We start from the raw sequence: 16,859 nt of genomic DNA, 5'->3' as shown, positions 1-16,859 counted from the left end.
TTGGTCAATTTAAAATATAATAATCGAAATGTTTTTCAGTGTTAAAAATATAAAGTTTTTTTCGCAAATAATTTAATATATTTTTAATTAAAGTAATATTTAGTTTCAAATTGCATCCAAAAACCATTTTATATTTCCCTGAATCGTGACAATTCACTAAATTAATTAATTAAATTATTCTATATTTAATTATAAAAATTCATAAATCGTTTAATAATGAGATTAGGTAATTTTGGATTTAAGGAATTATCTTTAGATGCATAGTTAGCGATCCCAAACCCATTTCTTCAAATAACAAAAATATTGTAAATTATAGAAATAAAATTGCGTAAATACTATCTGATCAAATTTGAACTGGACTGATAATAAAAACTTCATTTCCACGTATTTTAAAATAGGCTCCTGAGCATGCCTTACAAGCATGCCAATGGTTAATCCGATTTTTCATACACTTGTTATAAGCCTCGGCCGGGGTGTCCTTCAGTGATTTCCGCGAATTTTGATATTTTTGGTTTCCCTTCTTTTTGTTGCATCATTTGCTAGATTGTGGGACAGTTTCGACGTTATACTCATAAACCCACCTCACGTCACCAGTAATGATATATTTTGTGAATGGCGAGTTCTCAGCTGCGTTGTTCAACATCTCTCTTGCGACCTCTATTAAGTGTCGTTTTGCAAAAGATTGAGGTCTTTCGTACAAATCTAGTATTGACACGCTTCATACCCAAAACATTTACCAAAATGTTTTGAGTCGATCCATAAGAGATGTTGAGATCCTCTGTCATCTCTGTGATGCCAACACAATGATTTTCAAGCTCTGTTTCTTTGACTATTTCGATGTTATCGTCATTAACAGAGGTGAATGGACTACTCGTATGCGACAAGTTTTCGATGACTTCGCGACCTTCAAAAATTTCTGTAACATTTTCATTGATTCCGTGGCAGTGATTTCATTTGAAACACTAAATTTCTATTTTATCGTTCAATTTTTTTGTGGGGAAAATTGCTAACTACACACACTAATTAGCAGATCAAACTTCACTTGAACAGCAAATTTTATCAGATTGTATATATGTACATATGCATACATACAAGTACATAGGAGTGTATACGGGGAATATCTTATGCTATGAATATAGGAATTTAATATTAATTTTGAATTTTATAACATATGTACAATATTATATTGGAAACTTATGATTTAAAATTATGTTACTTACCAAGAGATGTACATATGTATATGAACTTGCCATTTTGTTGTGTACATACATGCATACGTACACACATGCAAATAAACCGACTACCAAATAGGCAACCATTTTGTGGCAGCTACATACAACCAACGGCACGATTATGACACAACTTACATTTGTTTAATTGCCTTGTGCATATAGCCATTTAGCTTTCACCCACGTATATTTCTTTGCATTTAAAATATTAACCTTCCTTAGAACTAAAACACCTTATTCTGCGAGCTTTACTTCATTTTATACATATTTAATTTTCGTTTTCACATTTGATATAATATTTACCTTTCATATTACAATACATCAAACTCATCTTACCGGCACAGATTCAACTGAATTTTAATCTGCTGTTCATCTTATTCTCTCCTTTACTTACTCTCCACAGGCATACATAGAGGAAATTACAAATACATTTCCGTCTCCCACTCATTTTTTTCCGCAGCTATACGATTATTTGTGGCTAGAAAATGGAAGAGTTGCGCCATGTAACGTAATTGACAAGCATTAATTAGGATTACATCTAGAAACATTTCAAATTAAAAATAATAACATGTTTTACGTAATACAACTTAAAAAAATTAGTAATCTTATTACACTTCTTTATTTTATAACAATATTTAGTCGTTTTAGTAAATATTGTACAATTTCGGTTTTGTTTTATTTTGTTCACCCATTGGTGCAATACGAATTAAAAGACGCGCGAATCATCCTGTACCGCATTGCATACGTCTCTCCTCGGCAGATGGTGCTTTGTTTATGTTTGAATTCAAAAGTTTGGAATGAAAATGTATAAGGAAACGGAAAAGTAAATGTAAAACGACAGTTATGTTTTGATAGCGCAATCGTGAATCGTGCTGATGCAATTGTGAGTGCAGTGCAGAAAATGTGTTGAACTAGTGAAATATAATTGAAAGTAATGAAATAAATGTGTGAAATAGTGGAAATAATATGTGAAATATATAAAAATGTGAGCATTGCAATATGTGCTTAAAGCCAATTGGCTGTTTGTGAAAAAAGAAGATGTGGCAGATGGCAAAAGTGAAATTTGTGCGGGTGCCTTACGGCTTCGTGCTTGTGCGTTTCTATCGCGAATTATATTATAATATTCCTTTGCATCAGTGTTTCGAAATTATTATACATACCATATCTTCCATAAAATGTCGCGTTAATTTAATAGTTTATAGATTTTACTAAATGCTTGGCAAATTATTTCATAGTTTATCTTGCAAACTCGAGTGTGGTTCGCGTCGTGTATGCAATTGTTCGTACGTGTAATATTTCGTTATGAGTACAATACAAATTGTAGCTGCAATTACATTCATATGCATATATGTAAATATTTATGTTTATGTGTATGCGAGTATATATGTGCAAGGTGAGTGTTTTTATATGAAAATGCAGTTTTTATGCGAACATATCACTTTAGAAAATGTACATATATATGTAGGTATATACAGCGGCGAGTAATGAAGTAGTAGTGTGTACCAACACTAAATCTTTTTCAATTGTTAACAATTTTAAATGGTTTTGGCTCTGGTTGCATTGCAAATGTAAAATTTCCTTTTCGTACTATTTTTATATGCAAAAAGAATTTAGTTCACACAGGTAGGGCATACATTTTTATTTACATAGAAATTAAGTGGAGCAATAATAGAAAAAGTAATCTTAAATGATCGCTGAAAGATATTTTTGAAGTTTTGTCTATAGCTATACTTTGTACTTGGTAGTATCATAACTATACAACTTCTCTTCAGAGAGTCCACGGATGTTTCGATTCCTAATAAATTTTCGCTTTTTCTCACTGCAATGTTTCGCGCGTGCCATTAAAAGATACAAACGCAATATTTTTTGGTTTTTAATAATTGGTATCAAATATTATATAGATATGATAGGTAGTTCGAAATATACATATACACATCTATGATAAGAACATACATACATATAATTATGTTTACTAAATACGAAATAATAAAACTATAAAGGCCTATTCACCTACAACTTTCCACGCCTTACGTGGCAGTTCAAGTTTAGAAAAATTTAAGTTACATATGTACATACATACATATGTGATACAAAATTAAAAAAATGTTTGATTATTCGTGTGTTTATTTAGCTTAAAATATAGAAATTAAATATTTTCAATCATATTTTAATGTATATATAAATGATGAAGAGACGAGTTGAAATCCGGGTAACTATCTGTCCGTCCGCCTGTCTGTCTGTTCGTGCAAGCTTGAGTGATATCTTGATGAAGCTTAGAACACATATTCCTTGACAAGAAGTAAGGACGAGTTCGTAGATGTGCGTAATGGAACCACTGCCACGGCCACAAAACGCCATTAATCCAAACCGTATAAAGTGCTTTAACTAAGCCCTCAGTTGAGATACAGAACATGTGTGTTTTAAAAATCATTAAAAAGTGGGTGTGACCCGCCAGTTAATAAGTACAATGTATATATCTTCCAATCCAATAAAGCTATATTACCCAAATTTGTACAGGACACATTTTTCAACACTTTTTGCGACGGTGAAATCGGATGTTAACCCTGCTCACTTCCCATATAACGGTTTTGTTAAATCCTACTAAAGGGGTGATAAATCTATGACTAAATACGCCAGATATATAAAATATTATACCCGAATATGAAATGTTCGGTTACACGCTGACTTAGCTCTTCCTTACTTGTTTTTTTAGATATTGAATTTTGGGATAATAGGGTATTTCAATCTTTGGCAACAGAGATTTGTAATTTAGTGTCCATTTCCTCCTGTCTTTCATTTATTCTCCTTACTCATACACTCCCACCATTCATTCACCTTTTTACAAGGGAACTACATATACATTTCCGATTCTCACACACACTGTTCCGCAACTTCATGAATTATTTCTTCCGTTTCAAAAGATAAAAACTAATTGAGGAGCGCCATCTAACGCAATTGAATACTCAAAATCGGTGTTGCAAATGTAAATATATGTGATTTCACTGTAATTGTGTATTGTATTGAATATTATTTTCTATTGTACAAATTTTTGTTAAATTGTAGTTATAAATAATATATAACCAGGTATATTGTACTAACAACTTGATCGCTTTTGGATTTTATTTCATTTCATACATCTGTTCGTACCCTGTACCACAGAGTGCACTTTTCTCCTCGATAGATGGTGCTTCAAACATTATTTCTTATATTCAAATATATAGCTCGGCACGGAAAGAAAATGCATAAGGAAGCGGAAAAGTAATTAAAAATCTACAGTTGAGATTTGCTAGTATGTGTGAATGAGAGAGTGACTTCCGAATTTGATGGAGAGGTAAAAGATTACATGCGTGTGCCGTTCGTCTTCGTGTTTGTTTGTGCGTTTCTTTGTTTTTTATAGTTTGTATAATTTCATCAAATGTTTGGCACAATATTTAATGTTTCTTGTTAAAAATTCAGTATCTCGTGTGCGGTTTGCGTCGTGTAATATTTCGTTAGTGAAAATACAAGTGAATAAACATATATAGGAAATCGAAATTAAAAATGAAATTATTTTTTTAATTTGTAAGTTTTGAATAAAAAATTCGCAACCCTTTTGGGTTCCACAATTTTGTCAAAAATCAAAATTTTGATAAGTCCTTCGATCATTACCTGTGTTCTAACAATCCATAGCAACACAATTTTTTTTGGTGTTTAGATCTGAGATAATCTTGAGCATTTTTTTCAACGCCAGACACCTGTTTTCGGAGGTCCTTCAGATCGGCTACGGGATCAAGGAAATCCAAAATTTTTCAAAGTAGTTTTTTTTCAAGTACTATAAATTCTGTAAATGCACTTTTATATTTAGTAATTAAAAAAAATGCATCTTCAAACAAAATTCACAAGACACGCGTTTTTAGGAAAACAAAATTTTCATAAATTTTACAAACGAACAATATACGAAAAAATGTTAAAATAAACTAAATGCCGCAATATTGGTATAAACTCAAAAACTCTAATTTACGGTTTTTATAGCAAGTAGCTATATTTAGAAGTACTCACAATAAATTAGTGCATATTTTGAATTCAGCCGATTCGATTGCAGTCATGACGCAAACCTTTTCAGTAGTGGTAGCCGACTTTACTACTTTCATAGTGGGAAGGAAATAAAAATAATGATATATGTATTCCCAAACTGTTCAGAGAAGGGATTATCAAAGGATAGTGAGAACAGCAGCTTCAAGCAAGCAACTTGAAGTTTTTATGCCATTATCAAGCAAACATATAGTTAGTTCGCTAATATTATTTAAAAGATTTTAAGCCACTAAACATAAATAGTATATATGAATATATAAAATGTTCATACTTTCATTTTTTCAATCTATTAATAATGGTAAATGTTCTTTGAGTATTTGCCGCCTTATCGTAAATATTTTTTTAAGCATTTTCTATGCATGAAAACCAAATTAAATTATCCAACTTTATTCTGCCAACCTATCTAATCAGATCATGAAAACTGTATCAGTATCAGCAACAGTAGTTTATTGCCCAGATATTGCACAAGCTAGCTTGGTCATTCGTGTCTCCTGTGAAGTTGCTGATTGCATTGCAATATGTGGGCGAGAAAACTGGAATCATTGATGCTTAATATACATATATGCATATACATACACACATATGTATTAATCTATGTATGTAAAATTTTATGTTTTACTAAGTGCTGCTCTGTGTACTCAAAAGTGCAATGGCTTTGTTGCACAGCACAGCAGCACACGGTGAAAGGCACATTGCTTGCTGGCCACAAATGGTTTAGACCAGTAAACGGATTTTTGCAATAGCATGAAACCTGCCACCTGTTAAAATCAATTAACTGGAGCAATCTTACTGATTTTGTGGACTCTGCGGCAAATGTTTTATGTGTTTGTATATATAATATGTACACTCGGCAATGGGCACTAAAGGTGACTTATGTATGTGTGACGTTGCTCAACTTTTGTAAAGAGTTGCAAATATTGTTTAGAAAATAATTAGCTTAAGACTGCAAATTCCGTTTTCATATCGGAATATTTGTACTATCGATGTGTAGATATGTATCGATTATAGCATATTGTACTTAAATGTGAAAAAACTGCCAGTTTGTGGCGAAAAATTATATGTAAAAGTATACAGTTACTGTTATTATGTTGCCTGTGGCTGTATATTTTATTTTGTGTGGTTTGATATGTGTCTAACTGTTTGTGGGTTTGAGTTGTTGGCTTTGATTTGTCTCGTGCCGTTGACAGTTCCAGTTTAGATATTTAACTATAAAATATATCTGTATATATGTAAGTACTTAGAATGTAAGTAAGGCGTACACATTGCGGTTTTACAGATCGTCACTGTACATATGCTATTTCTTAAATAGCAGACAAGTTATCCTATATTATCTATTCTCTTATATACCATTTGGAAAGCAATATGAACTTTGAGAAATATCAGCGAATGTGATGTGTGAGAGTGTACACCTTTAATAACCTTTAAAATTATGAGAGCGGGATATGTTTTTCGTTTCCTGATGTACCGCAATATAACATCTGACCAAATTTGACTCTGACTGATAAAAGAAAAATACATTTCACATACTTTGATACACATTTTTATTACCACCTTCAAAATAGTCGATACATATAAGATGTTGAGATCGACGATCCAACAATTTTGTAGCATTTTTGCACTTTTTCGATGTTTTCGTCATTATCAAGGTGGATGAACGAGGCAAATTTTCAATGACTTTTCAACCTTCACTGAGTGTTTTATGTCACTCAAATACTCGCGTCCATAATGAAGTAGACTAAAGACCTAAAACACTTCTGTAATATTTTCAACTATTCTGTAGCTGTAACTCCTTTGGAAACACAAGTCTTAAAGCAAACTCGTTGTTCAATTTATTTTTTCCATAGTAAAAATCGCCAGACAAACTTTTCGAAAAATTGACGTATGCATGGAGATCACACTTGACACCAACCTAAAACTGGTTGTAACAATCTAAGGAAGAATTTTATCGATTCGGTTTGTGCGCGCAGTTTCAATGGATCAGTTAGGGTCAAATGCTTAGCTGGTAAATATTTTTCATGATCTGAGTTTGGTGTTTTCGTACACTTTTCTACACATACGTATATGGTACTAGGGGTCTTAATATGGGTATTAATCTATATATACATACATATTACGTGAGTTGCTAACTTTCTTCCTTATATATGTAAATATGTATGTATATAAATATATATCTATGTAACTACATATGCATACACATTTTTCCATATCTCTTTACAAGCGGGTTTATTCAGCTTTGCTTTGAGCTTGTAATTCGATCTATTAGCTGTGGATGCCACAACTGACTAATCTTGTGGAATTCTCAATATAGTAGTACTAACGATGCGAATATAAGATGTGAAGCACTCCCGCGATTTTTTAATGTGTTTTACATTCGCTTCACATCTTTTTGCTGCGGATAATAATTCTACTGATTCGATTAAATAATTACCAACGGCGTCATCGAACTACCACAGCATGAAGCTAAGCTACGAGTAAATTCATATTTATGTAACTACGCATTAGGTGCTTGTATATGTAATCAATTATAAATATGTATGTATGTGAAGCATCCTCTCGATAATTTTTTACGCATTTTCTTTGTGCGTGTAATTTTTTTTTTTACCTTTCTTGAATTCAGTGGGTACTGAAAGAGTGTTAACCATGACAGTGATTTTCAATAAGTTTTTTCTTGTTATTATTTTACGTGTATTTCAGTTGTGCCGCATATATTGAATTACACAAGTGACTTTTAAGTTGTATTATATTATATATGAACATATATAGTTTTGAAACCTTTTGTCATACAGTTTGCTTAGCTCACGACTCTTTCTTATGCTATATTCGCCGTACCTCTGCGTAAAACTTTTTAAATATATCGCAGAATCTTTCTTTTGACAATTGCAATAATCAGATGTGTCGTTGACCACGCTTCTACATCATATAATATATTTCACGGGAATGATAAGGGGCTTATAAAATGTTATTTCTTTCATTCAAAAATGATTTGGCAAACTTTAGTCTTGTCGCCTTTGTCTACTATCTTTTGGTAGCTGTTCAAAGATAAGGGAGATTGTTAACGATTTCGAAGGTCGAAGGAAGGTTACAGTCAATACGGCGAAGAGAGGTAAAAAACGATTTTACTCCAGACCCACTAATCTTGCTAGCGTATGTTTTTATCAAACGTTTTAATAGTTGTACGCTCAAAAAATTAGCAATATAGTTAGGTAAACCGAAAAATAATCAATTTTTTTTAGCTTAATCTCTTTCAAAACTATCTGAAAACATACATATGGATGTGTATGCTAAATATTAGGTTTGATTTCGAAGATATTGCAGGTAATAGAAAAGCGTCTCGACCATGTGTCAGTCGCTTAACAAAACTTTGAGACGCGTTTTATTACTTACTAAATTACTTAGTATTCTCTAACAAAACCTCATAATTCGGTGTGGATACCAAAACAGACAGCCTAAAAAATACGATTTTTGGAAATTAAAAAAAAAAACTACTCTATCAATTGTTTTTAAAGTTAAATGATAATTTATATATATTTTAAGAATATAAAGTAAAATTTTTGAAAAAAATTAAAAATTTTTGTGAAATTATACACGTTCTCCGACTGCGCTAAAAGAAGATCCACCACTGCAGGCTTTCCCCATGGATGATATCTAAAGAAATTTTTCCTACATTGTTTTAAAATAATTTAAGTAAAAAAAAATTTTGCTATTTTTTGGCTTGAAAAAACCCGATTTTTTATCGGATCAAAAAATATTATATGCAATATTGTGAAAAACTATATACAGAACATACAGAAAAAATTTGATAGTGATTGGCTCTAAGTAATCCCTGCGGAAAATTACAAAAATGCTTTTTCGAGAAAATTTTTAAAATAGATTTATCCAAGATTGATCAATAATAAATGTAATTAAGAAGAAAATTTGTTATAATGAACTTGTTTGTTCCCTGAGCATTTTCCAAAATTACTTTCGAAAATTGTTTCGAATAAATAGTAGTGATGGGCTTTAGACGGTAAAAATATCGTAAGCAAATATATTATATAATAATAAAAATAAGACCTGCTCTTAAACAAAAATTCATATTAAGTTTAATTTCATAATGTATGTTATTTTGTATTTTATTGTGAAAAGTAAGTGCATGTGTAATATTCAAATACATATGCCGATAAATGAAGTTTGTTTACCTAAATATGCATATATTTCATCTTTTATTTTCTTTACGGATTTTCTATTCAAAATCAAAACAATATTGCTTTTTCGGCACTTACTTTCGTTCTTAAGGTCACAGGTACTCAATTTTTAATGAAATTTTCTATACATAATTATATTGATGCGTGCATAAAAGCATAGTGATCATACTGATAATATATAGTGTACTCTCTCAGTCACATGGGCTTAGAGGAGAAAGTCCTTGTAATTATTGCACCCTTTTCAAATCTATGAGAACTCAAAGGTAAATACTTCTAATTTCGAAAAATTTCTACCTGTCCTCAATACATGTTATAAAAGCCATGCAACAGGCACCGGCAATCTTAAACGTATTTCAACATTTGACCCGCGTAGTAGTACACATCTCGTTACTCTTTACTAATTTAATAACACAATGCGTTTGGTAAGATTTATTTTTCAATATATTCAATAAACTTTTACTCACATTAAAAATTTTTACTTACAGCTAATAATATTTCACTGCATACTAGTGTTGACATGGGCCAATCCTTTGCTGAAGAGCCAAGTGTTGTATAATAAAATCAAAGAACGTATGTTCGGCGTCAACACGGACTGTGGAACCTGTGGTGGCATACACACCGTGCAGCCGATGGGTATGGTCCCAATGCCTAATGTCTACGCTGAAGCATATAAGCCGTCGCTACAATTTCATGGCGAGTCAGCGGCTGTGTCAAGCACTGGGAATGCCTACAATTCTCAAGAATATTCTTCTGGCCGCATGAATCATTTCATGAATGCTAACGGTGTAAAAACGCATAATTTTAGAAGTGATAGACGTCCAGCTCCAGTTTTGAATTACGCCAATAACCATTATGCACAAGTTGAGAAAGCCGCTGCAGCCTCTACGGCCGAGAGTCACAGCTCAACTACATTATGGAAGCATGAAGAGAACGCGCAAGCTGCAAGTAGAGCACAACAATTGACAATGGCTCATGGTGGTGGAGCTGTACCACCAGTACCTGCTGGCCCGGTTTGGATTGAAGGCGATCAGTACGATGCATATCCACCTTTGGGTTACACTGGTGAGGTTGTTGACAATTCTGCTGCAGCCCAATCTTCTTCCTCCGCTTGGAGTCAGCAAAATGGTAACTATGGTCAAAATAATGGACGTGGTGTTGCCTTTGCTCATGCCAGTTCTACTTCGTGGAGCTCAAATAATTCCGGCTGAGAGAATTTTAAGTTAAGTTTAGTGTGAAAACAAAAAGTTTGTAGAAATGTTGGTGGGGAAAAAAATAATACAGAAATAGTAGAAAATAATACAATAAAAAAATTGTGTATTTAATTATCGAAAATTTATGTATCTGTTAAGTCAACGCAAATTCAAGTTTTTGGTGAAGTAAATGACAGTGGTTAACCCCATATTTAGCATAAGACAAGTTCTATCATGTTCAATTAAATATAAACGCTTTTGGAGTTTTTATATTTTTTTACCAATGCATACCAGTACTAGGGGCTTGCCGATTGTTATAGTAAACAGCATAAGTACTTTTATATATTATATAATTGATAGCTTAATGCGTTTTTCTTTCTATTTTCGTTACTAAATCATTCTAGTTGACCGAAGGTGCAGTTTATGTGTGAGTTTCAAATAAATATTAAACGATTAGTTCTTCGTATACATTTACACCACGCCTAACAATAACAAGCCTGTGGGTTTCGTAGCAATTTGAGTGCAACAGATTTGATTAACATAAATTTATAATAATGTTGCAATGAAAACCAAAATATAGGAAATATAAATTAGAGCTATAAATGATTTTAGAGGATCTATCGATGCAGAAAAATAATTTTTCTCTTCACTTTTTAGTGTCTACATATATATTTATTAATTTATACACTCACTATAAGAAATCTTTTTGATATAAATTGATAAAAAATGGGCCTTAAATTTTTGGCACTGCCTTAAGTGGTCGTGGTTGTAATAATCATATATTCGGCACAAAATCTGCTAGAATAACGAAAATTATTATACCCAGGAATATGTTATTTTGTTGAACGATTTCACTCATTTTTGGCATTAAACTGTAGTATATACACATATTGTAAAGTGATATGCGTTCACTAAATTTATATAAGATAGCTCACATACGGACTGACATATGCAATATATAGTCAACCGTAAGTTGGAAAGTCTTTGTATTAGTTATATGGGGGTCAATACTTCCCACTCTATTTTACCTATTTTTTACACAAAGACATTCTCTTATCATAAAAATATTTATCTAAATTTTAATAATATATCTCATAGATTGACCGATATTTTCGGTCAAAACTCAGCCATAGTCGTTGGGTTCAACATATTCCGTATTGTGGTCCGATTTTGATAATTTTTAGATTTTACATAGGTAGATGGAATTCCAAAATTCAGTACCGATATATAGCGGATTGGATTTATATATAAATGTGTCCGATTTCGCCAATTTTCACACGGTAGCATAGAAACGTGAAAGTAATGTAATGAACCAAATTTCGTTTATTTTGGTCGGGTACACCTAAAGGTTGGGCAGTGCCATTTTTATTGTCTAATTTTGTCACTGCCTCTGATGAGGTCTCGTCATGTATCATATAGGATGTGAAATTTATTGCTTCTGACTAATTTTTTGATCTAGTTATCGCACTTTTAGTAGTTCCAATATAACCATTGTATGAGGCATGGGCGGAGTTATCATCCGATTTCACCCATTTCGATAGTGGGTGAAGAAATTCCAGAAAGACTTTTTCTCAACAAATTTGGTCTTCCATATATACTTGTAGCTTATGTGGCTTGTGAGATATAAACATAAAATATGATAGGGGGTGGGGCCCCGCAGGTGCTCTCCCTGCTACGAATCCCTGTACTGAACAAAGCGAATATTTTAATTAAAAAATTTAAAAAAATTACATTTTCATTTTTTAATCTTGACGTTGGGATTAAAAATTGAAGATATTACTTTTTGATTTGAATGAACACTAAAAAATGTTAATTTTAAAGCAAATTCCTCTTTTTAATTCTTAATTATATGCTTGTGATTAGAATGTTTCTTTTTTTTTTCCAATCCGGTAGTTGGGGTTAAAAATTAAAATTGGTATTAAAAATTAAAAATGAATTTGCAATCCGATTTTTGGGATTAAATTTTATTTAATTTTTTTTTTAATCAGGTATGCGGGATTAAACATTTTATTTTTAATTTTTTATAATAACATAGAAGAAGTCGATTTAAATTTTATTTTACAGTAAAATCTTTCTAATGCTGACTGTACTATAAATAAGTTACTTCCAGTTTTCTTATTGAGTCCCCTTGTACAAAGTAGATTTGCTTTTGCAATAACGTCTAAGAAACTATATCACAATATTGTCTAACTTTATTTTCGTAACTGACTACAACAGCATGCATACACATACAAGATACCATACATAGTATATAGGTACATACCATATATCACATGAATTTTTGCTCAACAGCCGAAGGTGTGACAATTTATTCGCTTCGCCTTCGCCTGCCACACTTTTGAGTTTTGAGTGTTGCCTCCAAGTCTAGGCCAATTCGCCTGTCAACTGCATTTGTTGCGCTTGGTTGGGTGAAGTTAAATTTTGGACATATTTATTTTGCTCGTAGCAGGCGTCGCCTCTATGCTCTTATCTTAACGTAATAATTGTTTTTCTCCGCTTATTTGTTATTTTTGTATTAGAAGAAAATTTGCATTTTAATTTTAGCCCAGGTAAACGTGTGCCAATTTGAATTAAATTTGTTGTTTACGCCTTTGCACTGTTGTTGCAAATAGATGTAATGACGGTGATTTGAATTGTTGATATGCGCAAGCGTGCATAATTTTATGAGCTGAGGCGAGTAATTCCTTTTAAATATGTTGAAAGCTACGAGAAGAGTTAGTGTGATTGCTTAGAATGAAATTTGAAAAAAAGCTGAAAACAGTAAGAGATTTTCTGTGTTTGGAAATCAAGGGCATTGCCGTTGATTTCTTATACCCTGAACAGGGTATATTAAGTTTGCCGCGAGGTTTGTAACACCCAGAAGGAAATGTCGAAGACCCTATAAAATATATACATAAATGAACAGCATGATGAGCTGAGTTGATTTAGTCATGTCCGTCTGTCTATCCTTTTGCCCACTGTGTGTATATACGCGAACTAGTCCATCAGTTTTTAAGCTTTCTTTCTTATCTGAAATATTTCACCTGTTCTTTTCTCTCTAAGACGCTTCTCATTTGCGGGACAGCCGATATCGGACCCCCATAGCATATAGCTGCCATAAAAACAAGTGCCTGTGTGGGAAACTTTTTTATATGACGTAATTTTCACGAAATTTGGCATGAGTTATTTGCTAAGCCAACAATGTAATCTCCGAAGAAATGGTTTAGATCGAATCAATATAGCATATAGCTACCATATTGACTGAACGAGCGGAGTAAAGTGCTTTCATGGAAAACTTTTTCATTTGACGAGGAGTCTTCACAAAATTAGACATAGATTATTGTCTAAGGCAACAATGTAATCTTTGAAGAAATTTTTCAGATCACTATATGATATAGCTGCTATACAAACTGAACGATCGAAATCAAATGCTTGTATGGAAAACTCTTTGATTTGACCAGGTATCTTTACGAAATTAGATCGGAATCAAGTTATTGTAAGGAACCTTTGTATCTGTGAAGGCTATTATAGCTTCTTAAATAACTGCTCTATAAATCCAACATAGCCTTATCGCAATCGAAACTTTTTTTTAAATGATTTGAAATTTTAGATTAAAAAAAAGTATTTGAAACATATCTTAGGCGTAGTCGCAAGATATTATACATATATATACATATATTGACAAAGAATAAATTTATAAATTATAATTTCTGACTCAGAATATCTAAAATTATTTAAATCTGATGCGAACAAAATCTAGTCTTATTGTTAAACCCTTAGCAAGCACAAATTCTTGATCCTCATACATTCTTTCCTCTTCATCTCGTAAAAGTCAAAAGTATGTGGTGTTGTCAAAACCCGATATGAATATGTGAAGCGGGATACTATAATACTAGAATTAAGAGCTTGCGAAAGTATGCTCTTACTTAGTAGAATCCAGTTAGGGATTCTATCTCCTTCTCTAACAAAGTTCAAACAGTTTTGGTAGCAGATTTCCTAAGAGTGCTAGTAAATACTATGTTATTGTCCTTTAAATGCAGATCCTTTTGAAAGGAATACACCACGACACATATACATCACACAGTTTTGGCTAGTCAAATAATAAATGACAGTCTAAAGTAGACTAAGAAAACCGAGATATAGGAAGAAGTTTATGATGGAGAAGAAAATACGCGTGCAGACTTATGAATCAGGCAATATAATATGGAAGTTGATCTAAAGGTCTTTTATAATGAAATTCTTGTCATATTGACATGCGTCAAAGTTATTATCTTTAAGGGAATTGTGGGTAATAATTTTCTCGATTTCTAAATACAATTCTGGTGTTCATCTTTGTAAGATTTGGCTAAACATAAATATGAAACGCATGTGACTTTTTGGTAGTATCTTTCTAGCATAGATAGAATACTTTTCTAAAAACTATAATAAATGTTGTTCTGTGCATGAAATCAAAGGCATCTTGAAAAACATTAGTAGATTTAGCACTGCTTCTCGAATACCGATTGTTGGTGAACTTGGATTGAATCTCTAATCTACTGAACAAATGGTAATCCAAATTTATAAATAACTGAACAATTTATATTACGTTATTATGCCATTACGTTATGTTAACTAACATATGCCGCTTATGTTAACAGTAGAGATACTACATATGTTTATATGTGTCATTTGTTTGTTGTTTCTCTCGATCGCCAGTGTTCTTTCCGTTTGCTTTTGCCGGCATTTTTTTTACCAACACATGCGCACATTTATGCTGTTGTTGCTTTATGCTCATAACAACCGATCTCAACGGCAACGGCGGCATACGAGGCTTGCTCAGCTGTCAAGTGTTGTTTTTACTACTCATACACACGCATCCATGCATATACAAGTATGTATGCACACTTATACTTGTATGAAAACAAGTCGTCGCGTCGGTGTTTTTGCGCCGTCACTTGTGGCAATTGTTTATATTTTCCAATTCCCAACTGACAGTACGATTGCCACTGCCGAAGTAAACGAAAGCAAGCACAGAGAGTGCCGGTGAGCGATTTTAGCGCTATAGTGTTTTGATGATCGTGGTTGTACGACCAAACAATTCTATACAAAATACACAGACACATACATACCAATTTATTAACTGGCAATCGCGGATATGTTGCCACCGGTTTTTTGTTACATTTTAGCCACAAAGCCGTGAATACAACGCGTTCGATTTGATTGATCGCATTTGTGAGCGTTAGTGTGTGTGTGTGCGAACGTTTGTACTTTTGCGCATTAATTGTTATTTGGGCGCGTAAAGCGTTGGGTGTGCGTGCTTGTTGGTGTAAACTACTAAATAGGCAAACTATGCAACTTTCTATGGATCGTGCTTGGCGATCGGTGCGTGCAAATTGCAAAATAATTTGAAGAAATAAGGAAAAAACAGGTGTAAAATGAAAATATTATATATAATAAAATAAATAATTGTTTACAATTAATCAAGTGATCGTACTAAGGCGGAAAATTATTTTTGGTGTATCAAAAAATTACTATTTTTGTGGTGGATATTAGTTTCAAATCAGCTACAATTAACATATTTAAAGCTTGAAGTAAATGATTTTTTAGAAACAAAACGATTGTTTATATATACATACATACATACAAACATATGTTTATACTTATGCTGGTGAAAAGTGCATATTTCAGTTGTAGTACATACATACATACTGCACAGCTATTCACATGTTGCCGCGGAGGTGAAAGTGTGCGAATAAACGTAAAATTTGTTGAAAAGAATTTCTTAAGGGAAAATATGCAAAAATTATTGTAGTGTAAATATAGTAAAATAAAAACAGTAAATCAAAAATGAATATACTTACTATAAAGCGGTGAATTTGAATTTGATTATTATAATAAAAACAAAAATTATAAAAAACTAGAAAATATATCAAAAACTACAAACCTAAAAATAAATTTAACAATTGAAAAAAAAACACAAAAAAAAAAAAATACCTACATAGCTACATACATACATATATTCATACTCAAAGCCCAAGTTTAATTTTGCTGTGTCAAAAAATGAAAATAAAAAATAAGTGAAAAATAAAATAACAAAGTGAAATATATAGTTATATACAGAGATTTAATTAAAGTGACTTAAATAAAAAAGTGTTGTTTATCTTTATGCAGCATTTGCAGCAAAAGTAAAAAAAAATAATATTTAAAAAAATATAATTTATAAATAG

The 16,859-nt window shown here is 32.1% G+C and overlaps 1 protein-coding gene across 1 annotated transcript; it reads left to right on the top strand.

Moving 5' to 3' along the window:
• The first annotated feature begins 9,799 nt into the window (after window positions 1-9,799).
• On the top strand, window positions 9,800-10,747 carry LOC106625264 (uncharacterized). Its single transcript, XM_014245088.3, has 2 exons — window positions 9,800-9,906; window positions 9,970-10,747. The coding sequence occupies exons 1-2, from the start codon at window positions 9,898-9,900 to the stop codon at window positions 10,690-10,692; spliced, it is 732 nt and encodes a 243-aa protein (XP_014100563.2). The 5' UTR covers window positions 9,800-9,897; the 3' UTR covers window positions 10,693-10,747.
• The last annotated feature ends 6,112 nt before the right edge of the window (window positions 10,748-16,859 follow it).

This window comes from Bactrocera oleae, chromosome 5 (genome assembly GCF_042242935.1).
Source record: "Bactrocera oleae isolate idBacOlea1 chromosome 5, idBacOlea1, whole genome shotgun sequence".
NCBI lineage: Eukaryota > Metazoa > Arthropoda > Insecta > Diptera > Tephritidae > Bactrocera > Bactrocera oleae.
The sequence above is the reverse complement of the archived record's forward strand: the minus strand, read 5'-3'. Positions and strand labels throughout refer to the sequence as shown.